The sequence below is a fragment of the Patiria miniata genome, unplaced genomic scaffold (assembly GCF_015706575.1).
Source record: "Patiria miniata isolate m_02_andy unplaced genomic scaffold, ASM1570657v1 HiC_scaffold_20, whole genome shotgun sequence".
Taxonomy (NCBI): domain Eukaryota; kingdom Metazoa; phylum Echinodermata; class Asteroidea; order Valvatida; family Asterinidae; genus Patiria; species Patiria miniata.
In genome coordinates, this window is record NW_024037059.1 from 37,464,925 (window position 1) to 37,492,627 (window position 27,703).

The window sequence follows — 27,703 nt, forward strand, 5'->3', positions numbered from 1 at the left end:
CAGAAGCGTCTGCTTTTGACAGAACAGGTCACAAATGTGGAAATACATTACTCCTGTTTCACAAGATGGAATTTTTCATGGGTTTGAGTATATAGAGTTTATAAAAACGAAAATAATACCCAAAAAAATGTTGGGGCAGGGCAAAACACAATATCAAATTTTGGTTGTTCTTCAGAGCAGGAAGCTCCATATTCAAAATTTTAAATTTACTGAATCATGGTCTCACGTTTTGGTTCAATGACTTTTTTGAGGTTTTGGGTTCGAAAATGCTATAAAAACCAAGAAAAACAATCATTTTCCTGTAGTCTGGTTCCCTGACTCCATATCAGAAGAAACAGAGCAGTTTACATACATTGGGGAATTGTAAGGTCAGGGAACCAGTCTAGCTGGCTTGTACCCGTTCATAGGTGTGTAATCGATTGCAAACAAGTGCAATGGTCAATTGGGGCCAGTATTTGAAAAAAAGCCAGTTTTTTCCAACGCTGGTCGGCCGACCAGCGTTGGAAATTGATACAAAAATAAAACTTTTCTTGAAAATGACAGTATACCAGGTGCCATGATTTTACAGGATGCTTTACACTGTCATTCACTAACAGTCCAGCAAGGTTTTTCAAAATGATTTGGTAGTTTTATTTTTTGATGTTTGCAAATGTTGTATTTTCCCTTTAAACAAAAAACCTCATGTTTTCTTACCACTGCCCACAGCGCTGTGATCATAGGCTATATGCTGGTCACTGCTGAATTCAAACTCCTCCAGGTGAATCTTGTCGGCGGTGACCTGGGTCTCGGGAACGGCCGAGTAGATCTCAGCTAACAGGGTGTTACTCAACACTCCTGTCTCATAAACCTAAATACAAGGGGAAACATGTTCAATGAAAAAACTTTCAATGAAAAAATCTTGACGAATCAAGTAACCCTGAATTATCAGACTAAGTATAGTGCCAGTTCGATATTGTGGTTTTCCCTTCACCAATGAATTCCATACACACTTGTATACTTGGTGTTGTCCAACTTCTTGCAAGAAAAAAATTCACAAGCTTACTTTGGCGAGACTTGAACCCATGACCTCCTGCTTACTAATAATATTACAAAAATAATAATAATAATAATGGGTATTTATAAAGCGCACTTATCCACCATTATTGGTGCTCAAGGCGCCACACCATTATTACCCTGCTCATTGGGCCAATGAAACATTCCAAATACCATCTCAGCTCCCTGGGGAGTATACAGCTGGATGCTGCCTGTTAGGCGCAAGCAAGCTTATTCAATCACAATAACCATCTCTGCCCTCACAGGTACCCATTTACTCCTGGGCGGAGAGAAGCAATGAGTGACAAAGTGCCTTGCCCAAGGGCACACGCACCATTACCCCGGGCTGGACTCGAACCCACAACCTGCAGAATTACCCGCAGACCACGAATTCAATGCTCCAGACCACGAGGCCACGGCGCTCCAGTGCGGATGTCTTAATACCGCTTGACCATCGACCATCGACCTTGGCTGGCTGGTTGAATCTCATATGGCAGCGGGTACAGCGACATATAGTGTCATTCTTGAACTTACTATGAACAAACCCGACTATTTGTTCTTCACATTTCTTGTCATAATTTTTGTCAATTGCTCTGTTTGAATTCCCACTTAACCAAGTCATACAGGCATGCTTAAAAATCAACTCCCTGGACCTTTCTGCTAAGAACCTTCTGGAATCCCCCACCCAAAAAAAAGCTTTTTGACAACTCATTTTCTGAAGTTCAATGCTTAACTCTCATTAGTTTCTTCTGTCAAAACCATGACTCACCTGAAGAATAACACTCTCGGGCCACTGGACGATCTGAATGTTGAAAATCTCTCCAAAATGGATCGTGAACTCTGCCGTCAATGATCTGAAGATGACAAAACAAACAGTATAAATCTGTACCACTAAATTTCAAAAAGAAAAAGAAAAAAAAAGAAGGAAATCCAAGCTGTTAATAGCTTTTATTAAAGTTCCTGCAATATTTTTTCCCCTTCCATTTTTTACAGAAAACACAAGCCGTTCATATAAAACGTTTTGGCCCACTCCCCTAAAAAAGGAATTTTATTTTGTCGAAAAATGCTGACTCATGAGGAATGAGCAAGTTTTGGTACTCCTTTTTTGTAGTAGACCACTGGGAAGATTTTTGGGGGGCATTTATCTTTTTTTTTAGATATCAGAAATTAGAAAATGTCTATGACATTGGAAGGACTACAAAAGTACAAGTATTTTGCAACAGCCTACTTTGTCTCAGAAAATGTTTAAAAGATGCAGGCCCTAAATCTCTTTCGTCAATCTGAGACATCAAGGATGTAAATATTTGAAATGGCGTTTTTACTTGGTTGCCGTTCTGGACACCTCCTTGTGGTTGAAGAGGACCTTGACGAAGCATTTACACCGCTGGACGTCGGAGCGGCGGGACTGCTCCGTCTTGGGGCACTCGTGGGTCGGCGTGATGACGGCGGTGTTGTTCAGCTCCGGCGTTATGATTGGCTCGCCTTAAGAAACCAGAACGGCATGGATTGAATTCAATTATGTTATTTATTACAATTCGGCAATTGGCCGGAGAAGTCCACAATAGTTTTAAACTTCGGGGAGAATGCAAACTTTAACAGGGGGTAACCTGAGGTTTTTTACCTCAAGGTTTTATGAGGTTTTACAGGGTTTACAATAGTGGTACTTCGAGGTTCAACCCTGAGTTGCCCCAAGTTTTAAATTTGCATTCTTCCCTTACTTCCAATGGGATTTTTTTCTGCGGCCAAAAATTTTGGGCAATATTTTTTGAAAAAATGTTACCTTCTAACAAATTTGAAAAAAAAAATTGTGAGCCCCCCCCCCCCCAAGCCAAATCCTGCGTGCGCCACTGATTCGAACCCGGTCACAGCGATGGAAGGCAAGGAAAGTACCACACCGACAAAACAGTCTGCAGAACTTTGAATGATTTAAAAAGGTCAGGCATAAACTAGGTTTTAAGTTTATCGGTGGTTCTTGTTTTTAAGAAACTAACAACATAAACTGCCGTTAACCAGGGTTAGTTAACCGGGTATTAAGGAATGTGACCCGGTTTAAAGGGAACACTTACCAGGGCGGCGTCTACACTTGTACATCTTCTCTGTCACCTTGGCACTTGCTTCTTCCTCGTTGAATTCATAATCAGGTTTAACTGGTTTAGGGATCTGAGCTGCTTCATTTGCATCTTCCTCTGCCTCATCCTGCTCTGCAAGATTTTCTTGCGAACCCTGACGTTTCTTCTTCTTCTTGGCTTTCTGTAAGAATGAAAAGATAAGGTCGGTGTTCTATAGGAATTTGTTTATACACTGGTGTAATGTTGTTGCCTAGTCCATCACAAGTCCCTACAAGTCCTAAAAGGTCCATCACAAGTCGACCAGTCTCAATTCAAGTCACAAGTTATTAAGGCATATAGGATCATTTGCTTTCCTGCCTTTTATTTGTTTCCAATAACAGCACCGCTCAAAATCCAAAGAAGAATGTTCAAAACCTATCCCGTTGAAGTTTCAGCTCAGTAGATATTACAATTTTCGGGAAGACAGTGAAAATCCACGCAAAAGGTCCATCACAAGTCGACCAGTCTCAATTCAAGTCACAAGTTATTAAGGCATATAGGATCATTTGCTTTTCCTGCCTTTTATTTGTTTCCAATAACAGCACCGCTCAAAATCCAAAGAAGAATGTTCAAAACCTAACCTGTTGAAGTTTCAGCTCAGTAGATATTACAATTTTCAGGAAGACTGTGAAAATCCACGCAGAACCTTTTGATCACGAAACACGATTCGTCAATAACACTCTCCATTTCCAAAAATCAGTCAATTGACTGATAGTTGGAAATCACCTACTTTTATTGATATCTTCTAAATGACAGCAAGCCAGACGGAATAATTTCACGGGGTGTTTAGTACCAGTAGTACCACTTTAATCTAAGTGAGGTTTTTGATAATAATTCGGCAGGCTACTTTTGGGATAAACGCAAATGATCCTATATGCCTTTATACTGACCTTGAGTTTGTTCTGTTCTTTCCAGGCAGCTAGCTGGGTCCGGTATCGCTCCATCTCCCCCTGGTGGTCTTCCTCATACTCCAGCCTCATCTCCTCAACGTCTTCCTCCAGGGCTGCCTTCCACTCCGCCTGGTCCAAGACCTTGTTGCTTTCCTCTCTGCAAGGAGACAAAGATCGTACATTAATTCTCCTCATCTGACAAACTGAACAAGCCGTATTAAAGCAAGTTCGGGCGAGGAGCGTTAGTCGACTAGGGGTTGATTGGTCCTGGTTCCCCGTGGTGCTTTATGATGTACGCGGCTATTGGTAACCAGTGATGCAACTGTGCCCCTATGTCTGGTTCCATAAGTCGGCTAGAGTGGTCCATCTTTCCTGCGTTCAAGCGAAGTTAGTCGAACTATGGTTAACTGTAGTCCGCGCCCTAACTTGCTGTCAGTTGTCAAAATTGACCAAGTGACTGTTTCCAACAGTTAGGAATCCATTCCTACATGGAGCTGGTTTCACAGGCTGTGTCCGTCTTAAACTTGGTACAGCTATGCTTTGACTGTAGGTGATTGATAAGCTAGCTGTACCTACGAGTTATCTGTTTTTTCTATATTGATGGAATTCCATAAGTCACAGTGCTAATCAGAAATGTGATATGACTGTTGGTGAGTAGCTGTATAAAAATTGCAAAAACAAGTGGATTGAATTTTTGATAAAGGGTTAAATATTAGTCGGCACGTTATCATGCTGCTGGTTTTTCCTTGCGGGTTTTTGGCATTTTTGAGCAGCAGGGCAAAATATTGGCGAGTAGTTTGATGTGCTGAACGAAAAACCACATGAGTACCAACCAGCGGGATAAACATCACATGGTATTTTAGCCGGTAACCTTCTTTGGCTAGGCCGAATGTTTTTGTGCTTAGCATTTCTTTTTTGCTTTGCAGTTCCATGAAATCAGCTTACTTGTGGATGCTGAGTTTGACGGGAGTGTTGGTGCAGCCTTGTTCCTCACGCAGCGCCTTCACGTCCTTCCAGACCTTCAGGATGTTCCGCAGCAACTGACGATCGTGGAGTAGCTGGTTATCTCGCAATCTCCTAACATCTCTGTAAGCATGATTTTAAAGGGAAAATACAACATTTGATACATGTATTTTCGTATCAATTTCCAACGCTGGTTGGCCGACAAGCTTTGGAAAAAACTGGCTTTTTTCAAATACTAGCCCTAATTGACCATATTTAGTTAGTCCGCATTTTTTTTGCAATCGATTACACACCTAGGAACGGGTACAAGCCAGCTAGACTGATTCCCTGACCTTACAATTCCCCAACGTCTATAAATTGCCCCGTTTCATCTTAAATAAAGTCAGGGAACCAGACTACAGGAAAGTGATTGTTTTTCTTGGTTTTTATAGCATCTACGAACCCAAAACGTCCAAAAAAGCAGTGTAACAATATTTGCTACATATTACCGACCCCCCAAATCCATCCATTTCAGAAGATTACAGCAAAAGCAAGTGATATATATTCCCTTTAAAAAACTCACAATATCTTATATTGACTTTTCTTTGTAATTCTTCACGGAGCTTGACTATCTCAGAGTAAATTATTTAACTGTAGACACGAAAAGAACTCAGTATTTGGGGGCCTGGTTTTGAGGATTCTGTTCACACTCGCATGCAAATTTGAAAAAACGCATATTGGCCAACCCCTGGAGTTACTCGAGAAAGTATTGCCGAGTAAATCTTTGCATTTTATCAAACAAAAACAATCGAATGTCTGACCTGTGCATGGAGCCCATACCTTCAGCCCATACCTTCACCCTATTTACATGAGTGTGTCATGAGAAAATGTATGGATGTCATGCTAGGTAGATCAGCACATAGAGCTCTATTAAATTACTAGAGCGCTGACTCATGTACCAAGTGATGCCTGCTGGGCGCATCCATGTTTGTGCACAAACCTATGGAAAACTCGAAATTTTGGACGGCTTTTGTACGGCTATTTGCATATCTGCTTTTGTATTCTATACAGATGAGTTATCGAAGCCGATACGCCCAAAACCGAAACGCACGATCAGCAAATGAGCGTTTCAATTTGCTCTATGCAAACAGCGCAACGCGTGCGCATATCCGCTGCAGATGATACCGTGACTTTCTTTTTAAACTGTCGTGCCGCGCTTAAGTTGTTTGCGTACGTTCTTCTTGCGCGTTGTATTTAGAGTACACTTTCAAAATTCAATCCATCTCATTTCATTATGTTCTACAAACACGCACATGAATTCAAAATGTCTGCGCCCAAGACGGCTTCAAAGCGTCTCCGCGCAAACGAATGAGGAGTTAGCACTCTAGTAATTTAATACAGCTCTATGGATCAGCAGTACTTTCCGACCTGATTTCGTTCTTGTAGTCCATCATCCTCTGAGAGCTCTGGTCTACGATGGACGCCTCCGGGTCCATCTTGCGAGACTTCAGGTCTTGCAGCTGGCTCTGTAGGTTATGCACCGCCAACTTCAACGCTTGGAGCTAAGGAGGGAAGAATCAATCAAACAAACAAATCACAAATTAAGTAAAAAAGTAGTCACCAAAAAAGACAATACAAGGATTTTGGAAGCCAATACCATGCAGCTGCGAAGCTACCAACTTTGTTTAATGCTACGTTCACACATTCCCGATTTTTAAGCCGAATCGCCGCGAATAGCAATTCTTGGGTAAATCGGGAATGGTTCTTGCCTGCCTCGGGATGACTCTGTTAGTTTCGGTGAAAGATTGTTAAAGATCAGGAAGCACTCCGACAATTTTGGATATGTTCAAAATTGTCGGCGTGATTCGGGAATCAAATACAATTCTCAGTTAATTCTTGTTGTATTCATAACTAAGTCAGGATATTCTTACAGCAAATCTTACAAGTTTCATAGAGTTATTTTTGGTGTTAACAGTCCAGAATCATGCCGAATCATTATGAATGTCTTAAGAACTGTACGAATATTATAAGAATAAATTATGAATACACTTAATCGGCAAAATTTCGGGTCATTCTGGATGATTCTTGAGATATTTTTATGCTATTCTTGACAAAATCACTACAATTCGGTTTTATTCTGCAATCATTAGGCTTGATTCGGTCTGATTCGGCTTCCAATTCGCACCTAGTTCTTGTTCATTTTATATTGCAAATATTGTATAGTACCTTTAAAAGCAAGTCAAATATCAGTGTTCCGTACCTTTTCACTCAAGTACTGGGCCGTGTTCTTCTGCTTGCTCTTCAAGAACTGGTTGTACATCTGCTGCAGCTTGGAGGCCAGGACGTGCTCCTTGCTAAACAGGGAATGATGGGTGAAGACCAGCATGTTGACGTCGATGTCTAGCTGGTACTGAGCGCGGAGGTTGTCGCCGAGACCGTCGATGTAACGGTGGTCAAATTCTGTGGTCACGGCCTGGCAAGTAAAGGTTGGAGCAATGTTTGGAGAGGAAACAGTGTATAATACATACATATCAGGCACAAAAAAAAAATCATCAATCAATTTCACAGTGGCCTGATCATCATTGAAGGAAGATAGGATCGTGTGTTTTATCCCCAAAGTAACCTACCAAATTATTATCAAAAAGCTTGCTTGGATTAAAGATGGCACTGATACTAAACACCCTGTGATATTATTCCGTCTGGCTTGCTGTCATTTAGAGAATCAAGAAATGTAGGGGATTACCACTGATCAGTCATATGACTGATTTTAGGGAATAAAGAGGAGTATTAACGAAATCCTGTTTCAGTATCAAACAGTTGGAATGGTTATTCATGTTTTCTTGAAAAGAGTGTTTTATCCACTGAGCTGAATATACTTCAGCGGCGTTATTATCGGCAACGAACAAAATGCATGAATTGCGAATGATTGTGTATGCCTTTAAGCCTATATCCCAATGCCAAATTAGTCCAATTCAATAAGACACCCAGAAAAAAGTTCAATATACACACCTTTTTGTACACAACCTGCAGAAATGGCTCCCGTTCTTCGTTGCTAAGAATTTTAGGTCTGGTCGGTGTCTCTTTCAGCGGGTCCGGCAAAACTTTGATGCGGCCGTCATCACCAAACCATTCCTTACCCTATTTTTTGTGTGAAATACAGAAGATAATTATAGACTTGTAATGTTTTTGGATACTGAGACAGACAGCAAAGAGCAAGTTCGGGTGAGGACCATTAGTCGACTAGTGGTTGATTCATGATTCCTGACGTAACTTACGCCTGTGTACTAAGAGCAACATGCGAACGCCTCTAGTCAAATGATGGTCAAAGGGTCGTCACAAAACTTCTTGGGCCTGGCTCCCCGATGATGCATGAGGCTATTTGTAACCAGCAATAGAACTCAGTCAGGTTCCAAATGGTCGACTAGAGCAGAGTTGACCAACCACCCTCTATTGGAGTGAAGTCAGTCAAACTTTGGTTACCTATAGTTCGCGCCCGAGATTGCTCTATGTTGTCCCATGGCCATTTGGGACAGGGACACTGATTGCATCACAGATATCAGAGACGTAAGTTTGAATTGTGCCGAGAGGATTAGAGATGTGTTACCTGCATCGTCGGGGAGTCAGGTTGGCATAGCGGTACTTTCCTCGCCATCCACCGCTGTTCAAATCCCGCCGTGGCCAATATGTGGATTGGGTTTTCAGTCCCTACCTGATTCCGTGGGTTTTCCCCAGAATGTTCTTCTGGGATTTTCCTCCCACCTCTAAAACTGTAATTTCTTCTCATTGTCTCCTCTCTGCAGGTTTCTTCAGGCTTGCGAGCTACAGTGCCTAGGGCACTTTTGAGGAATCCTTGTTTCATTACCAGAAATAATAATAATAATAATCCTCATGTACTAGAAACTTCAAGACTTCTTGTATTCTTACTTTATCAGGTCGATTCAGCAGTCGATGCTCCATCACGTTCTGATTCCGTGTGGATATCTCCGGCCGGACTCCAACGTAGAATCCCTCGTCCTCCAGAAATCGGGGCTCTGCATCCCCGACAATCTTCTCCTCAGCAGGAACTGTCCAGGAAGAATGATTTAATAAAATCAATCAATTTGACCTTTTTTAATCAATCCTTCATCCAGAAATTTGAATTCAAAACAAGTACAGAGACTTACAGAATTGAAAGAGCGGAGATAAAAATTCATGGAATGGATTCCTGCGAGGAAATTTAACAACTTTTTTCCCCCATGAACTATATGAACCCATTGCATGACATTTTCCAGGATTTTCCAGAACAGATTTTTTTTCCATACTTTCTCTATGAGACTTGAGAGTATGGCATTGTACTTGTTCATACTTATCCTTGTGAGATTCTGTCATGTGCCCCTTTCCATAACTTTTAGTCTCTTCCATAACTTTCCATACCCAGATTTTGATGTTTTTCCATGATTTTCAATGCTTTTCCATGGGTTTCCAAGATTTTTTTTCGTGACTGCCATGTATCAAAATCACCCTCAAAATAGAGAGAATCCTGCTCTACAATGCAACCATACTTCTTAAAGATCCCTTCATGTTGCCACTTTTCCATGACCTTTTCCCAGATTTTCCATGACAAGATTTCCTGTGCTTTTTCCATTACCACTTTTTCCATTACTCACTTGCAGCAACACTCGGAATGAAATAATATCCCTTTTCCAGGTCCTCTCGGTCTCGAAGAGCAATGAATTCCGGCCCCTTCATCTCCGTCGGGAAATCCTTCCAGTTTTCCCGATCGAGGAAAAACTCTGAGAGCAGTGGCTTCTCCTCCCCTTCCTTCTTGCCCTTTGACCCCGCCGTTGTTTTGCCAGCGGGGGGTTCCGCCTGCCCTTCTGTTGCCTGTGGGGCTGTGCTTGGGCCCGGTTGGTCCTCTGGTGGGACGTCGTCCTCTTCGGTGGGTTTAGGCGGCTCCTCGGGCTCGGGGTCAAAGTTGCGGGTGAAGAAATCGTAAATTTCGTCCTCGGAAGGGAGTATAGATTGCTGAAAAGGAAACAGTAAAAGGAGTCTTGTTTTCATTACCGCATAATTTTTTTTTAAATATAACTTTTTTTAACTTTATGGTAAAGTTCATATTTTTGTGCGTATTGAAAGGCTTGAAGGCCAAATCCTGTAAACCTAGATACTGGCCTTGTAGGCCACTTTCAATGTTCTCTTTCTGACAGAAATTATCCGTTTTATCTGTTCTTAGATGGCCTTGAAGGCCATTTTTCCATCCCATCTTCATCTGTACTTCATTGGCTTTAAAAGCCACTCCCCAATTGATCTTGACTGATATTGGTTCAATTTGTCCTTATTTGTGCCTTGATGGCCTTGCAGGCCAGTTTCCATATCATCTTTACTTATGCCTTGACAGAAATGAAGGCCACTTTTCATCTAATCTTGGCTTCCATTGGTTCAAACTGTCTTTGTCTTTGCCTGTACTTTGATGGCCTTGAAGGCCATTTTCCATTTGCTCTTGGCTGCCGGCAACTGCCACTTTTTATATAATCAATATGCCTTGACAGAAATGAAGGCCACTTTTCATTTTATCTGTCCTTACCTGTGCCTTGATGGCCTTGAAGGCCGCTTTCCATTTGCTCTTGGCTGCCAGTGACTGCTGTAGTATCTTGTCTTCCTCTTCTTCTTCTTTGGTCAACTACAAAAATCATAAAAATCACCCATAAAAAACCTATTTTATATCAATCCAAACTTTTTGGTCAGACACAGTGGCCAATTTCAAGGAGCAACTGAGCTCATAAATCTGGTTAGCACAAAATGCTGATCTAAAATGGGTTACCAGCCAAAATATCATGTTGTGTATAATGGTAGTGACTGGTACTCAGCTGATATCTGCTTAGCATACAAACTCTGCTCAGCAATGGTTTCTGCATGGAAGTGCCATGAATTGGGCCTTGGCCAGCTTTTACATTGTTAACGAAGGGTGGAAGACATTCACGTTTTAATGACTTACAAATGAAGGATCATCAAATCTGGTGGCCATATCTCTGGCCCGAAGACCTCGCAGAAGGCGAGACGGCAGGTCCTTCTCTGGGTCCTTTTCAACTTCTTCTCGTTCTTTTTCTTCCGCCTTCTCCTGAAATTCCAGAAAAATTGAATGGGGAATTTGAAGGTTCTATTTCTTGAAATTCTTTGCTGGGTTGGGTTTGGCTGGGAAGGGTTGGGTTTGGTTGGGTTGGGTTGGGTTTGTTTCTGCATTCAATAGGGGACGTTTAACAACAGAGGACAATAGGGTCCCTAATTCCCGAGAGGTCCCCAATTTGGATTCATGTACAAAACATATGGGAGGTCTTCCTAAAAAGTTAAAGTACAAACAAAAGATAGGGGGTCTCCGATTGCAGGCAAATACACACTTGTGTGGGTTGAGTTGGGTTTAGCTGGGTATGGTTGGGTTGGGTATGGTATGGTTGGGTTTGGCTGGGTTGGATTGGGTTGGATTGGGTTGGGGTGGGTTGGGTTGGGGTGGGTTGGGTTGGGTTTAGCTGGGTGTGGTTGGGTTGGGTATGGTATGGTTGGGTTTGGCTGGGTTGGATTGGGTTGGATTGGGTTGGGGTGGGTTGGGTTGGGTTTAGCTGGGTGTGGTTGGGTTGAGTGTGGTATGGTTGGGTTTGGCTGGGTTGGATTGGGCTGGGGGTGGGTCTTGATAGATTGGGTTGGGTTTGGGCTGGGTTTGGGCTGGGTTGGGTTTGGGCTGGGCTGGGTTTGGGCTGGGTTGGGACTGGGTTGAGTTTGGGCTGGGTTGGGGCTGGGTTGGGTTTGGGCTGGGCTGGGTTGGGGCTGGTTGGGTTGGGGCTGGGTTGGGTTGGGGCTGGGTTGGGTTGGGGCTGGGTTGGGTTGGGGCTGGGTTGGGTTGGGGCTGGGTTGGGGCTGGGTTGGGTTTGGGCTGGGTTGGGTTGGGGCTGGGTTGGGTTGGGGCTGGGTTGGGTTGGGGCTGGGTTGGGTTGGGTTTGGGCTGGGTTGGGACTGGTTGAGTTTGGGCTGGGTTGGGGCTGGGTTGGGTTTGGGCTGGGTTGGGTTGGGGCTGGGTTGGGTTGGGGCTGGGTTGGGTTGGGGCTGGGTTGGGTTGGGTTTGGGCTGGGTTGGGGCTGGGTTGGGTTTGGGCTGGGTTGGGTTTGGGCTGGGTTGGGTTGGGGCTGGGTTGGGTTGGGGCTGGGTTTGGGCTGGGTTGCATTTGGGCTGGGTTGGGTTTGGGCTGGGTTGGGTTTGGGCTGGGTTTGGGCTGGGTTGCATTTGGGCTGGGTTGAGTTTGGGCTGGGTTGGGACTGGGTTGAGTTTGGGCTGGGTTGGGGCTGGGTTGGGTTGGGGCTGGGTTGGGTTGGGGCTGGGTTGGGTTGGGGCTGGGTTGGGTTGGGGCTGGGTTGGGTTGGGGCTGGGTTGGGTTGGGGCTGGGTTGGGTTGGGGCTGGGTTGGGTTGGGGCTGGGTTAAGTTTGGGTAGGATTGGGTTAAGTTGGCTTTGGGTGTCTCTTAATCTCACCTTGGCTTTCATGACCCTCATTTTGATCCGTTCCCTAATGGATGCATTCAGGTTCTTGGAGGATTCCGGCATGACCACACCTGTCTGAGCAGCTATCACGGCTTCCTCCATACTCATTGGCTCTGAAGAAAAATACCGATAAATGAAGTTATAATGAGACCATGGGTTGGTTGGGGGTGTGGTGGGTGTTGGGGGTGGGGGCGGGGACACCATCTGACCAATCAGGCCCTGTTAAAAATTGACAAGGCACTATCCGACAACAGGTGGAACTATTTGCTGCGATGTATATGACGACGTATGCATGATTTTGACAGCAGGACTGTTTTATCAGCAGGACGATTTTGTCTACAGGTTATGATTTTAATGCATAATGGAGGTGGTGAAAGTGTGTGACCCCCCCCCCCCCCCCCCCCCAACATCCCATCCAAGCGATTCCCCTACTCACCTTTACTGTCTTTCCTGGCCTTGCCTTTTCTCTTCTTGCCCTTGCCCTCGTCGCCCATCTCTCCCTCCTCCTGTTGCCCAACATCATCCTCTCTGCTCCCCAACTGCTCTGGGATGGTCTCAATCTCTCTCTCCGGTGCCAGACGCTTGACTTTCCTTCTTGGGGCTTTGGAAGGCGTCTGCTTGCTGTCGTCAATAGGTTCCAAGGCAGACGACAACTGACCAATAGCAAAAAAACTCAAAAACTTCAGGCTAACTTAAATAATAGGAGACAGGGGCTAGTCATCAATTGACGCTCGGAGGCGCTGTTCAAAGTACAAATATGAATAATTAGTACTGAATAGCACCGTTGCTGTGTCTGGCCTCTCCAGGTTTTTTTCCTTTCATTTTTTTTTTTTTTTTTTTTTTTTGTCAGGGTACAAAGCAAAAGAGAGACAATAGGGGGTCCCCGATTAATTGCAGGCAAATACACACTTGGGTTGGATTTAGCTGGGTATGGTTGGGTTGGGTATGGTATGGTTGGGTTTGGCTGGGTTGGATTGGGCTGGGGTGGGTTGGGTCTTGATAGATTGGGTTGAGTTTGGCTGGGTTGGATTGGGTTGGATTGGGTTGGATTGGGTTGGATTGGGTTGGGTTGGGTTGGGTTGGGTTTAGCTGGGAAAATGGTTGGGTTGAGTATGGTATGGTTGGGTTTGGTTGGGTTGGATTGGGCTGGGGTGGGTTGGGTCTTGATAGATTGGGTTGGGTTTGGCTGGGTTGGATTGGGTTGGGTTGGGTTTAGCTGGGTATGCTTGGTGTGTCTGGCCTCTCCAGGGTTTTTTTCATTTCATTTTCTTTTCCTTCTTTATTATTTGTCAGGGGGTGGGAAGGTAACTCCCCCCCCCCCCCCTCTCTTTGCTTTGCAACTGGTGACGATCATCTCACCTCTTTCAGTTTCTTTTCGCGATTTGAGGTCAGCTTCTCCACCAGGTTTTCGGCTTCCCGGATCTCCTCCATTGGCTGAAAGAAAAATGTAAACAAATAAACAAAGTGATGAAACTTTAAAAGCAGGAAAAATATTCACTCAAAATTTCACCTAAAATTATAATTGTTGGAACACACCAGTGCGCGTGTTTGTAATATAAAAGATCCCTGACCAGCAAAACGAAAACAAAAATAAACAATTTTGGGAAGCTGCCAGATCAGATCTGGATAACTCAGTTGGTAGAGCACTAGTGACGTATTCAAACGGTGATGGGTTTGAATCCCTTTTGAGTCATTTTTCTGTGTTCAACAAATACAAATCAGGCACATCAGTTTCCTAAGGGGGATTTCCTGCAAAATACATATAATTTAAGATTTGTTTCTTCAACAATGCTTAATGAGTAGAGTTGTGCGTTGGTTCTCTCCTGTGCCACGAGGGTTTTTCTCCCTCCAGAAAAATCAAACACTTTCGATCTCAGGCTGTGCTCCGTGGTCATATATGGGTCGATGTGGCCGGCAGCCATAGGCGCCTTTACGTGCCAGCGGCCCGACCACGTTGTAGCCGCATCCTTCGCAATTCAGCATACCAGCTGCGAGTAAGGATGATTAGCCTCCCACATTATTATTATTATTATTAAAATATGTTAAAATAACAAAATGTAAAAATCCCCAAGATTTAAAGACAGCTTTGTGAATTTCCATCTTCACTTACATCCACGATTGTCTCCATTTCTTCAACTCCGTCATGTTCCATTGCAACAGTCTAAATAAAATGGAAATTTCAGGGAACATTTTTCAATTAAACTCTTCTCGTACCGGAACAACAGGTGTTTTGTGCTTAAAATCGTAACAGATTAGAAACGACACTTATGACTATTTTAACAGCTTTTATTTGACTAAAAAAATCACACGTGCGTTCTTAGTTTCATATGCATTGTTACTTTTGTTTCATTTATTATCAAAGTGAAAAATATTGTACACCCCTCTAAACTTTTGAAGGAGGCATGCCACAAGAAATGTGGGAAAAAATTGTTTGGCTGGAGGGCAATCTGATTGGACGACAAATTCATGTGATTCAATTTGGATGATTTGATTGGCTCACCCCGTTCCTACTAGTAGACTGTGTCATCTCTAGGTCCATGGTGGGAGTCATAGACTCGCGCAGGTCCTTCCTGCGCTTCATGATGCGCTGCTGTAATGTTCTATTGACAAGCAAACCAAACTATTAGTATTATTATTATTATTCTGTCAAGTGAATTTACTTTAGCTGAGGGTTACACAAAGCAACCCAACAAACAAACAAACAAACAAACTGGACTCAGCTTCTTACTTCTAGCGGGGTGATTTGAATGAATCTCGTTCATAAAAAAAAAAAAAAATTAAAAAATTAAAAATAAGGCCCCCCCCCCCCAAAAAAGTTCTGCTTCCGATTACATGGCATTCAAAAATAGGGTAGGTAGGTAGGGAATTATTTTTCTTTGCCACTTTTTTGTGTACGATCACATGGAGGTGCTTGTGGGTAATCAAGGTTAAAAGGAAGAAATTGATGGTTTGGGTGGGCTTTTTTCTCAGTTTTCCCATAAAAAAAAAATTAGGGTAGGGGCTGACAGAATAGGGTAGGTAGGGAAACCAGAAGCAGAACTATTTTATTTCTTGGCCTAAACAAAATACAGACCTGAAAGTGAATGGAAGTTCAAGTATAGAAACTTTCATTTGGCAACAAACACAACTTACGAAGTGGACATAATGGCTCTGTCTACTGCATGCTGCTAGGACTGCTATGATGAATTTGCCATGAAAATTCTTGGTCTTGCTTTAAAGGGAAAATACAACATTTGCAAACATCAACAAATAAAACTATCAAATCATTTTGAATTACCTTGCTGGACTGTTAGTGAATGACAGTGTAAAGCATCCTGTAAAATCATGGCACCTGGTATACTGTCATTTTAAAGAAAAGTGGTATTTTTGTATCAATTTCCAACGCTGATCGGCCGATCAGCGTTGGAAACAACTGGCTTTTTTTCAAATACTGGCCCCAATTGACCATCGCACTTGTTTGCAATCGATTACAAACCTATGAACGGGTACGAGCCACCTAGACTGGTTCCCTGACCTTACAATTCCCCAATGTATGTAAACTGCTCTGTTTCTTCTTATATGGAGTCAGGGAACCAGACTACAGGAAAATGATCGTTTTTCTTGGTTTTTATAGCATTTTCGAACCCAAAACCTCAAAAAAGTCAGTGTAACTATATTTGCTATATATTTCCAACCCCCCAATTCCATCCATTTCTGAAAATTACAGCAAAAGCAAATGATGTATATTCCCTTTAAAAAAAAGAAACATTACAGTTCAAACAAATGATCAGGCTTTAATAGGCACTGGGCAGTGCCAGTGGATATTGTGCCGGTGTCGGTTTTCTTAAAGTTTAATAAATGTTAATTCATGGAGGCCTTCTCTGATTGGCTCATCATTACATCATTATTACTCTCGGATCTTGCGTCACGTCACGGATGGTACTTTACTGACCTCAGTGACGACCTACGATGGGTGAAAACAAAACTCGCTGCCCTTTTGACTTCTTGTTTGTGTGTGCATGCTGAAGTTTTTCTGGTTGCTACGGCGGTAACAGGTCATCTCATACCTTGGGCAACTCGTACCTTGGACAACTCGAAAGCGCTACGGCGTGCTGCTGTTTTTCACCCAGCCTCCCAGGCAGTGGATTAGCAGCTCACTACTTCCGGCACGTCCGGATGTTTGGATTTGAGAATTGGCTGTGCCGGCTTTCTTTTAGTATTAAAATGATAATTTGCTGAGGAATCAAAGACGATCTCGTTTACTAAAAGTAAACCGGTGCCGGCAAAATATAAACTGTGCACTTTTGAATTTACCTGCATTTAATTTATCACGAAATGGGTTCTACGAGATTTTCACATATCTGGTGAAAAATATCTAACAAAAAGGCGTATATCTACTTAATCTACTAATTTTTAGCGGCATAAATACCAGGCTGTAAAAATGCAGAGCAGATCCAAACCTTTGGCGTACTTCGATGGGAAATGTGTCTCCAAATACCAACCGTTTTCACAATTTCGCGCTACAACGATCGTCAGCCAGCCGGAATGTTGTCATTTTCAGCGGCGATAATTTATGCCAATAGAGGGCGCTTGCATATACCACCGTAAAGTCTCTAATTCAGAATCTGTCAACGCGGCCGGATCACGATCTGCCAAACTGAAGTCGGCTTCAACTGAACAAAAATACAGCACTCTTTGTGGAGACGATAAATCAAGAAAAACATATTGCTTTGAATCGAAATTTCATCTAAAGACTTATCGTGATTTATGACACGACAGGTTTAAAAATTGACGGGAACTGATTAAGAATAGAATTAATATGAGTTTAATGTAAATACAATATATTAATCGCGAAAAGAAATCAATGCTAACACAATTTTTAGATGAACAAAAACATAACACTCTTTGTGGAGACGATAACTCAAGAAAAACAAGCTGCATAGAATTGAAATTTCGTCCAATAATAAGTCGTGTTATATCCCACAACACTCTCGAAAAACGACGGGAACCGTTGACGAAAATAATTAAAAACTACAGTGTGTAATAATTGGCACTAGCGCTAGTTCATTTTGCCAAGAGGGCGCGCTACACAAATACCAGTCACCATCTGTCAACGCGGATCACGATCTGCCAGGCCGAAGCCGGCTTTAATTGAAAACAAAAATAAGAAAACACTCTTTTATGGCGTGTCAAACGTTGCAATATTCAATATTTTGCAATATAGTATGTTGGATGTTCAATATGTGTTTCTTATCTTTTACATTTATGTGCGATGTTCAATATAAGTGTGCGATGTTTTAATATATTTGTGCGATGTTTTACAATATATGTGCGATGTTCAATATATGTGTGCGATGTTTTACATTTATATGCGATTTTCAATTTATATGTGCGATGTTTTTGACGATATATATGTGCGATGTTTTCAATATTATGTTCGATTTTTTGCATTAAATGTGCGATGTTTTTCGATACAATTGTGTGTGTTGTTTTACAATATATTTGCGATATTCTCAAATATGTGAGCAATGTTTCACACATATGTTTGACATTTCGAGCTATTTGTATTCGATGTTTCATCGGTATTTTGCATTCGATCTTTTGCAATATGCATTTTATATTTCACTTTTCATTCGATGTTTCTTTAAGAGTCAAAGTCTGGTTACTAGACCGCGAAAGTCTGACTTTTTTGCCTAAAGTCAGTGTATGAGACGTCAGGGGATCGCGTAAAGTGATTAGAGCCAGACCTAAACGGTAAAAACGGAATTGTGGGTAATTCTATAAGCATACGCAATGCGTTCATCATTGTTTGGGCAGTACCCCCAGCTGTGCCTGTACTACCCATAGTGTTATGTGCATCATCTATACATTGAGGAGTGCATGACACATGGTCTGAGCTCCAAGGCCGATGTGCACCTGTCCCGTTTAATGATCCAGTTACCTGATAATTTGTTAGCATAAGCTGATGTAAAATTGGGCAAAATTAGATGCTTATGAAAAAAAAATCAAATTGTAAGGGGTTAACCTTGCATTTTTTTTTAGCAAAATCGGGGAAAATCAGATGTTTCTGGAAAATTGCAGATTGTTTGGGGTTAGATGTTAATGAAACATTTCAAATTGTAAGGGGGGAACATTGCATATTTTAGCGAAATTGGGCAATATCAGATGTTTCCGAAAAATTTCAGATGTAAGGGATTATTAAAACCTTGCTTTTTTAGTGAAATTTTGCAAAGTTAGATGTTACGAAAAAATTTAAATTGAAAGGGGTTAACCTCGCATTTTTTTAAAGCGAAAATGGGAAAAAATCTGATGTTTCTGGAAAATTCAAATTGTAAGGGGTTAACCTTGCATTTTTTTTGCAAAATAGGACACAATCAGATGATCCTGGAAAATTGCAGATTGTTAGGGCTTAACCCTGTATTTCTAGCAAAATTGGGCAAAAAGAAATTATCAAAAATTTTAAATTGTAAGAGGTGTACCTTGTATATTTAGTAAAATTTGGCAAAATCAGATTTGTATGAAAAATCTAAAATGGTAAGGGGTTAACCTTGCTTTTTTAGCAAAATTTGGAGCATATTTTAATAAAATTGGGCAAAATCAGATGCTTCTAAAAAATCCAGATGTAAAGTTTCCGCAAAAACAGCTGTTGAAAAAGAGCCCAATGTTGAACTTTACTGAGTCTGAGGTCTATCGAGGGGACGATCCTTTTTTTCAACTCTCGGAGATTCGCTGACAGTCTCTATTTTTCTTTTTAAGAAATATGTGCCCAGATACAAAGAGTAGAAATCTACGCGTCTGCCTTTTGAAAATACACAATTGCGGTGTTCATTGTTGCGTAATGATCCGCCTAGCACACGACTGTTTTGCACATTAGGCTGTGTTATGCAGCTTCCTAACAAACCAAACACACTGGGCTCATTATATCGACTTGTTTTACCCATTAAGGTAAAGCAAATGGACCAAGTAATCTTCCTGGCGCGTTTGCTCACCTATAAAGACAACTTTTCTCAGTTTAAGGAAAATTCTAAGGTAACGAAATGGCCGAGTGGTTACGATTCGTCGTCCGCGGTTAGCGGGGTCCCGGGTTCGAATCCCGCTGGTGTCTTTTTGGTTTTTAACGTATGAGTTCAATTATTCACTATAAGAGATTTAATTTCCCGTCGTAAAGTACCAACAGTACCTTAGCTTAATCGGTAAGCACTGCTGCTGGTACTGTCCGCGAGTTCCAGGTTGGCGCCTTCGTACAGGTTCAGGGCATGTGGTCCATTCGGAGGATCAGGGCTTAGGGGCCGCCCTGTTCCTCCCTTAGCTCTTTGCTTTTACATGGTGCCTGGCCCTCCGGGGTTATATGGATGGATAGGGAAGGAAGTGTGTATTGGTCGGGGAGGCCGAGACCCCGGAAGAGAACTAAGGGATCGGCTGGGGCATTGTTATGGCTCAGACCGATCCCTGAAAGCTTGACTAGCACATAACTTTTTGATTTTTTTTTACCCTCTATCTTTTATACTTTGGTTTAGTTTGATATCTACAGCTGCTCCGCAGGTCTACGGGTAGTATCAAAATTGAAACAAAGGTGTATGTCATAAATCAATGAATATTTCATAATTGACTATAATCAAAACGGAGTTTCGTTTGATCAATTTGACTAGAATTATATAGGCCTAATGACGCGATTGCCAATTGACGTAAGAAACGCCATAAATTATACCAGGAAAGAATAAAGATGTACATTGTAATATAAATATTATTCATACATCTTTCAAATAACGTGTCTTTAATTGTGAGCATTCCAAACAATACAGTAATTCGCAATGGTATTAGAATGGTATATGATAGCACGATCAATGCGTCTCTATTAAATTTAAAAATATATAATTTAGGCCCCTATGTGTGAAATATTCTTTGATTGACTATGAGCATTCCATACGAATGAGTTAATTCGCAAAAACAAAAGAGAAAGGAGAAAGAGAAAATTCCTTTACCCTAAAAACTGGGAAAATAATTTGTTTTAAAAAAGTCAAATGGGACACTCCATGCATTGATTTAACAGTTTACAAGGAGTTAGCTTTACATTTTAGCAAAATTGGGAAAAATCAGATGTTTCTGGAAAATTGCAGCTTGTAAGGGGTTAACCTTGCTTTTTTAGTAAAATTTAGATGTTTATGAAACATTTCAAATAGTAAGGGGTGAACCTTGTATTTTTTGCGAAATTGGGCAAAATCAGATCTTTCTGGAAAATTTCAGATTGTAAGGGGTTAACCTTGCTTTTTTTAGTGATATTTGGCAAAATAAGATGTGAATGAAAAATTTCAAATTGTAAGGGGTTAACCTTGCTTTTTTTTGGTAAAATTGGGCAAATTTAAATGTTTATGAAAAATCTCAAATTGTAAGGGGTGAACCTTGCATTTTTTTACCAAAATAAGGCAAAATCAGGTTTTTATGAAAAATGTCAGATTGAAAGGGGTTAACCTTGCATATTTAGCAAAACTGGGCAATATCAGATTTTTATGAAAAATCTCAAATTGTAAGGGGTGAACCTTGCATTTTTAGCAAAATTGGGCAAAATCAGATGTTTCTGAAAAATTTCAGATGTAAGGGGGTTAACCTTGCTTTTTTAGTAAAATTGGGCAAATTTTAATGTACATGAAAAATTGCAAATTGTTAAGGGTTAACCTTGCATTTTTTAGCAAAATACGGCAAACCAGGTGTTCATGAAAATTTCAGATTGAAAAGGGTTCACCTGGCATTTTTAGCAAAATTGGGAAAAATCAGATTTGTATGAAAAATCAAAATTGTAAGGGGTTAACCTTTGCCAAATTAGGGCAAAATCAGATGTTTCTGGAAAATTGCAGATTGAATGGGGTTAACGTTGCATTTTAAGCAAAATTGGGCAAAATGAGATTTTTATGAAAAATCTCAAATTGTAAGGAGGAACCTTGCATATATTAGCAAAATTGGGCAAAATCAGATCTTTCTGGAAAATTTCAGATTGTAAGGGGCTTTTGTAGTAAAATTTGGCAAAATAAGATGTGTATGAAAAATTTCAAATTGTAAGGTGTTAACCTTGCTTTTTTAGTAAAATTGGGAACATTTAAATGTTTATGAAACGTTTCAAATTGTCAGTAGTTAACCTTGCATTTTTAGCAAAATAGGGCAAAATCAGGTGTTTATGGAAAATTTCAAATTGTAAGGGGTTAACTTTGCATTTTTAGCAAAATTGGGCAATATCAGATTTTTATGACAAATCTCAAATTGTAAGTTTTGCTAAATATGCAAGGTTAACCCCTTTCAATCTGCAATTTTCCAGAAACATCTGATTTTGCCCTAATTGGGCAAAGGTTAACCTCTTACAATTTTTGATTTTTCATACAAATCTGATTTTTCCCAATTTTGCTAAAAATGCAAGGTTAACCCCTTACAATCTAACATTTTGCATAAACACCTGATTTTGCCCTATTTTGCAAAAAAATGCAAGGTTCAACCCTTAAAATTTGAGATTTTTCATAAACATTTAAATTTGCCCAATTTTACTACAAAAAGCAAGGTTAACCCCTTACAATTTGAAATTTTTCATTCACATCTTATTTTGCCAAATATCACTAAAAAAGCAAGGTTAACCCCTTACAATCTGAAATTTTCCAGAAAGATCTGATTTTGCCCAATTTCGCTAAAAATACAAGGTTCACCCCTTACAATTTGAGATTTTTCATATAAATCTTATATTGCCCAGTTATGCTAAAAATGCCAAGTTAACCCCTCACAATCTTCAATTTTCAAGAAACATCTGATTTTTCCCAATTTCGCTTAAAAGAGCAAGGTTAACCCCTTCAATCTGCAATTTTCCAGAAACATCTGATTTTGCCCTAATTTGGCAAGGTTAACCTCTTACAATTTTTTATTTTTCATACAAATCTGATTTTGCCCAATTTTGCTAAAAATGCAAAGTTAACCCCCTACAATCTGAAATTTTCCAGAAAGATCTGATTTTGCCCTATTTTGCTAAAAAATGCAAGGTTAACCACTGACAATTTGAAATTTTTCATAAACATTTAAATGTTCCCAATTTTACTAAAAAAGAAAGGTTAACCCCTTAAAATTTGAAATTTTTCATACACATCTTATTTTGCCAAATTTTACTACAAAAGCAAGGTTAACCCCTTACAATCTGAAATTTTCCAGAAAGATCTGATTTTGCCCAATTTCGCTAAAAAATGCAAGGTTCACCCCTTACTATTTGAAATGTTTCATAAACATCTAAATTTTACTAAAAATGCAAGGTTAACCCCTTACAAGCTGCAATTTTCCAGAAACATCTGATTTTTCCCAATTTTGCTAAAATGTAAAGCTAACTCCTTGCAAACTGTTAAATCAATACATGGAGTGTCCCATTTGACTTTTTTAAAACAAATTATTTTCCCAGTTTTTAGGGTAAAGGAATTTTCTCTTTTTCCTTTCTCTTTTGTTGTTGCTATATTTTGCGAATTAACTCATTCGTTTGGAATGCTCATAGTCAATCAAAGAATATTTCACACATAGGGGCCTAAATTATATATTTTTAAATTTAATAGAGACGCATTGATCGTGCTATCATATACCATTCTAATACCATTGCGAATTACTGTATTGTTTGGAATGCTCACAATTAAAGACACGTTATTTGAAAGATGTATGAATAATATTTATATTACAATGTACATCTTTATTCTTTCCTGGTATAATTTATGGCGTTTCTTACGTCAATTGGCAATCGCGTCATTAGGCCTATATAATTCTAGTCAAATTGATCAAACGAAACTCCGTTTTGATTATAGTCAATTATGAAATATTCATTGATTTATGACATACACCTTTGTTTCAATTTTGATACTACCCGTAGACCTGCCGAGCAGCTGTAGATATCAAACTAAACCAAAGTATAAAAGATAGAGGGTAAAAAAAAATCAAAAAGTTATGTGCTAGTCAAGCTTTCAGGGATCGGTCTGAGCCATAACAATGCCCCAGCCGATCCCTTAGTTCTCTTCCGGAGTCTCGGCGTCCCCGACCAATACACACTTCCTTCCCTATCCATCCATATAACCCCGGAGGGCCAGGCACCATGTAAAAGCAAAGAGCTAAGGGAGGAACAGGGCGGCCCCTAAGCCCTGATCCTCCGAGTGGACCACATGCCCTGAACCTGTACGAAGGCGCCAACCTGGAACTCGCGGACAGTACCAGCAGCAGTGCTTACCGATTAAGCTAAGGTACTGTTGGTACTTTACGACGGGAAATTAAATCTCTTATAGTGAATAATTGAACTCATTCGTTAAAAACCAAAAAGACACCAGCGGGATTCGAACCCGGGACCCCGCTAACCGTGGACGACGAATCGTAACCACTCGGCCATTTCGTTACCTTAGAATTTTCCTTAAACTGAGAAAAGTTATCTTTATAGGTAAGCAAACACGCCAGGAAGATTACTGGGTCCATTTGCTTTACCTTAATGGGTAAAAACAAGTCGATATAATGAGCCCAGTGTGTTTGGTTTGTTAGGAAGCTGCATAACACAGCCTAATGTGCAAAACAGTCGTGTGCTAGGCGGATCATTACGCAACAATGAACACCGCAATTGTGTATTTTCAAAAGGCAGACGCGTAGATTTCTACTCTTTGTATCTGGGCACATATAGATTCTCACCTCCCTCTTCAGCTATTTCGACTTTCTTAAAATGAAAAATAGAGACTGTCAGCGAATCTCCAAGAGTTGAAATAAGGATCGTCCTCTCGATAGACCTCAGACTCAGTAAAGTTCAACATTGGGCTCTTTTTCAACAGCTGTTTTTGCGGAAACTTTACATCGGGATTTTTTTAGAAGCATCTGATTTTGCCCAATTTTATTTAAATATGCTCCAAATTTTGTTAAAAAAGCAAGGTTAACCCCTTACCATTTTAGATTTTTCATACAAATCTGATTTTGCCAAATTTTACTAAATATACAAGGTACACCTCTTACAATTTAAAAATTTTCATAAAAATTTCTTTTTGCCCAATTTTGCTAGAAATACAGGGTTAAGCCCTAACAATCTGCAATTTTCCAGAATCATCTGATTGTGTCCTATTTTGCTTTAAAAAAAAAATGAAGGTTAACCCCTTACAATTTGAATTTTTTTCATGAACATCTAATTTTCCCAATCGTATTTGAAAAGGCAAGGTTAACCCCTTACAATCTGCAATTTTCCAGAAACCTCAGATTTTTTTCCCAATTTCGCTTTAAAAATGCAAGGTTAATTAACCCCTAATAATTTGAAATTTTTCATAAACATCTAACTTTGCCAAATTTCAATAAAAAAGCAAGGATAATCCCTTACATCTGAAATTTTTCGGAAACATCTGATTTTGCCAAATTTCGCTAAAATATGCAATGTTCACCCCTTACAATTTGAAATGTTTCATAAACATCTAACTCCATACAATCTGCAATTTTCCAGAAACATCTGATTTTTCCCGATTTTGCTAAAAAAATGCAAGGTTAACCCCTTACAATTTGATTTTTTTCATAAGCATCTAATTTTGCCCAATTTTACATCTGGAATTTTTCAAACAAATTATCAGGTAACTGGATCATTAAACGGGACAGGTGCACATCGGCCTTGGAGCTCAGACCATGTGTCATGCACTCCTCAATGCATAGATGATGCACATAACACTATGGGTAGTACAGGCACAGCTGGGGGTACTGCCCAAACAATGATGAACGCATTGCGTATGCTTAAAGAATTACCCACAATTCCGGTTTTTACCGTTTAGGTCTGCCTCTAATCACTTTACGCGATCCCCTGACGTCTCATACAATGACTTTAGGCAAAATAGTCTAGTAACCAGACTAGTAACCAGACTTTGACTCTTAAAGCTATAGTCCATCATTTGCAGCCATCCGAAAAGCAACTGGCGTAATTATTGTTGAAAAACAAACTTGGTTGAAAGATAGAAAGGGAACTAAACTCCCTGTGAAATTATTCTTTCTGGGAAGCTGTCATTTTGAAGTAATCAACGAAAGAAGGCATTTCCAACGGTGATTCTTAAGAAGCACCGTTGGAAAATTTAAATTAGTAGTTCGTTTTGTTATTCAGCGCAGCGCGCACAAGTATTGGAACGACGCACACGCGCGCGCGGTTGTTGTAATTCTACGGATCAGTGCGCGACGTCGCGTATAGCTGCAATTCAAAACAATTCAAAACATGATTCAGTAACTTTTGATTTGAAATTGAGATCTTAGAATGCTGTTTTTCTCGGAATGTACAGCTGAAGCTTAGCTGAAACTTCATCAGGTTAGTTGCTCAGTATCCTTCATTAGATTTTGAACTCTTTTGTTGCTTCAAACGAACAAAATGCACAAATTACAATTGATGGACTGAGGCGAAACATCGAATGAAAAGTGAAACATCAAATGCATATTGCAAAAGATCGAATGCAAACATACCGATGAAACATCGAATACAAATAGCTCGAAATGTCAAACATATGTGTAAAACATTGCTCACATATTTGAAAATATCGCAAATATATTGTAAAACAACACACACAATTGTATCGAAAAACATCGCACATTTAATGCAAAAAATCGAACATAATATTGAAAACATCGCACATATATATCGTCAAAAACATCGCACATATAAATTGAAAATCGCATATAAATGTAAAGCATCGCACACATATATTGAACATCGCCCATATATTGTAAAACATCGCACAAATATTAAACATCGCGCAAATAATGAAAAACATCGCACACTTATATTTAACATCGCACATAAATGTAAAAGATAACAAACACATATTGAACATCCAACATATATATTGCAAAATATTGAATATTGCAACGTTTGACACGCCATACTCTTTGTGGAGACCGTAACTCATAACAAACATTATGCATGGATTTGAAATCTCGTCTACAGATTGGTCGTGTTTTGTAACATTAGAGGTCTAAAAGTTGACGAGAACTAATGAGGAATCAATTTTATATGATTTAAAGAAAATACAGTGTATTAATCGCGAACAAAAATCAATCGCAGGCCTATAAATACAAGTCAATATTAATGAAAAAAATATTTTGTTTACAATTTTCTTGCACTCATCGCCTAGTATGGAAACTCCCCAGGGACGGATCCAGATGAAAAAAATATTTTGTTTACAATTTTCTTGCACTCATCGCCTAGTATGGAAACTCCCCAGGGACGGATCCAGGTGGGACTCACTCGGGATAGCTGTGTGTTTAGCATAAATACGATATTTTTTTCTGTCAATTTCCCTTTTTTTGCCCCGCCCCCCCCCCCCCCCCCCAAAAGAACCCGTCCCTGCTCCCATATTAAGGTAAATACACAGTAAATATGCAAGAACTTGCCAACGCCAACCATGATCGCTACCTTCAAAAAGTTATAATACATGCATGCAAGGGCGGATCCAGAACAGATATTTTGGGGGAGTGGGCCAGAAAGAAATTGTTCCCAAAAAAGTGGGGCCAATAATTGACTGCGTGGGGCTCGGGGCCCGCTTAAGGGCCGCTAAAAATTGTTGGATTGTAGACGCTCTGTGGTGCGATCTGAGGCAATTTCTGACCACTTCAACCAAATGTTTTTGAGCAAAAGATGGTGGTGTACGCAGTGGCTTCTTTTTTTGCGACGTCACTTAAAAAATGTTTGGCTTCGTTGTGGGTGCGGGGGGGGGAGGGGGGATGGCACCCTTCATCTGCCCCCTCCCCCCCCCCCCCCCGGACCCGCCGTTGAATACATGTCTACATTTTTTGGCCCATGCACTTAATTGGAAATTATTTGGACTGAAAAGTCGCCCTATCTTGCAATGGATGGTAAATACACTGCTAGATCATTTTCAAAATGGCGATGGACTTCAAGGCTGCTTTTTAGGGGCGGAGTCATCTTTCTATCGAAAAATCACCCCAAGTCACGGGTCAGCCCAATGAACGGAAAGTCAAAGAGGAATAATCAAGCTTTAATAAGTGATATTTGTCTAGAGTACCTTGGGCCGTTTTGAGAATATTTTTCTTGATTTTATTTAAGGGGGGGGGGGGGTATCATAATTTTTATGCAGAATTTGTTCGTGTGTGTGTGTCTTTGGGAATTTATTTACTATCGGCACCGCCAGCCACCGCGGATCGCAAATCTGGTCCTTCCTTTTTGGCCTTTGCATACTACTGACTCTCATTTTTACAAGGATAGATAAAGGCGACAAACCGGAAATATACACACGCC

The 27,703-nt window shown here is 40.5% G+C and overlaps 1 protein-coding gene across 8 annotated transcripts in view; it reads right to left on the bottom strand.

Annotated features, from left to right (window-relative positions):
- LOC119728977 (coiled-coil and C2 domain-containing protein 2A-like) overlaps window positions 1–17,022 on the bottom strand; it is a 32,665-nt gene extending 15,643 nt beyond the window's left edge. Inside the window, exons 1-20 of one of the 8 annotated variants that reach the window (XM_038201452.1) lie at window positions 16,959–17,022; window positions 15,610–15,684; window positions 14,978–15,077; window positions 14,588–14,638; window positions 13,837–13,911; window positions 12,914–13,130; window positions 12,469–12,590; window positions 10,947–11,069; window positions 10,536–10,631; window positions 9,619–9,976; window positions 8,897–9,036; window positions 7,982–8,110; window positions 7,233–7,445; window positions 6,401–6,534; window positions 4,976–5,116; window positions 4,031–4,187; window positions 3,099–3,282; window positions 2,355–2,514; window positions 1,802–1,886; window positions 694–847 (exon numbers count right to left, since the gene is read on the bottom strand). In XM_038201452.1, the coding sequence (XP_038057380.1) occupies window positions 694–847; window positions 1,802–1,886; window positions 2,355–2,514; window positions 3,099–3,282; window positions 4,031–4,187; window positions 4,976–5,116; window positions 6,401–6,534; window positions 7,233–7,445; window positions 7,982–8,110; window positions 8,897–9,036; window positions 9,619–9,976; window positions 10,536–10,631; window positions 10,947–11,069; window positions 12,469–12,590; window positions 12,914–13,130; window positions 13,837–13,911; window positions 14,588–14,638; window positions 14,978–15,077; window positions 15,610–15,620 (2,650 nt within the window). In that variant the 5' untranslated portion in view covers window positions 15,621–15,684; window positions 16,959–17,022. Of the gene's footprint in view, window positions 1–693; window positions 848–1,801; window positions 1,887–2,354; window positions 2,515–3,098; window positions 3,283–4,030; window positions 4,188–4,975; window positions 5,117–6,400; window positions 6,535–7,232; window positions 7,446–7,981; window positions 8,111–8,896; window positions 9,037–9,618; window positions 9,977–10,535; window positions 10,632–10,946; window positions 11,070–12,468; window positions 12,591–12,913; window positions 13,131–13,836; window positions 13,912–14,587; window positions 14,639–14,977; window positions 15,078–15,609; window positions 15,689–16,885 lie in introns of all 8 variants that reach the window. The other 7 variants (XM_038201451.1, XM_038201450.1, XM_038201449.1 and 4 more) reach the window with 7 other exon arrangements.
- Between the last annotated feature and the right edge of the window lie 10,681 nt (window positions 17,023–27,703).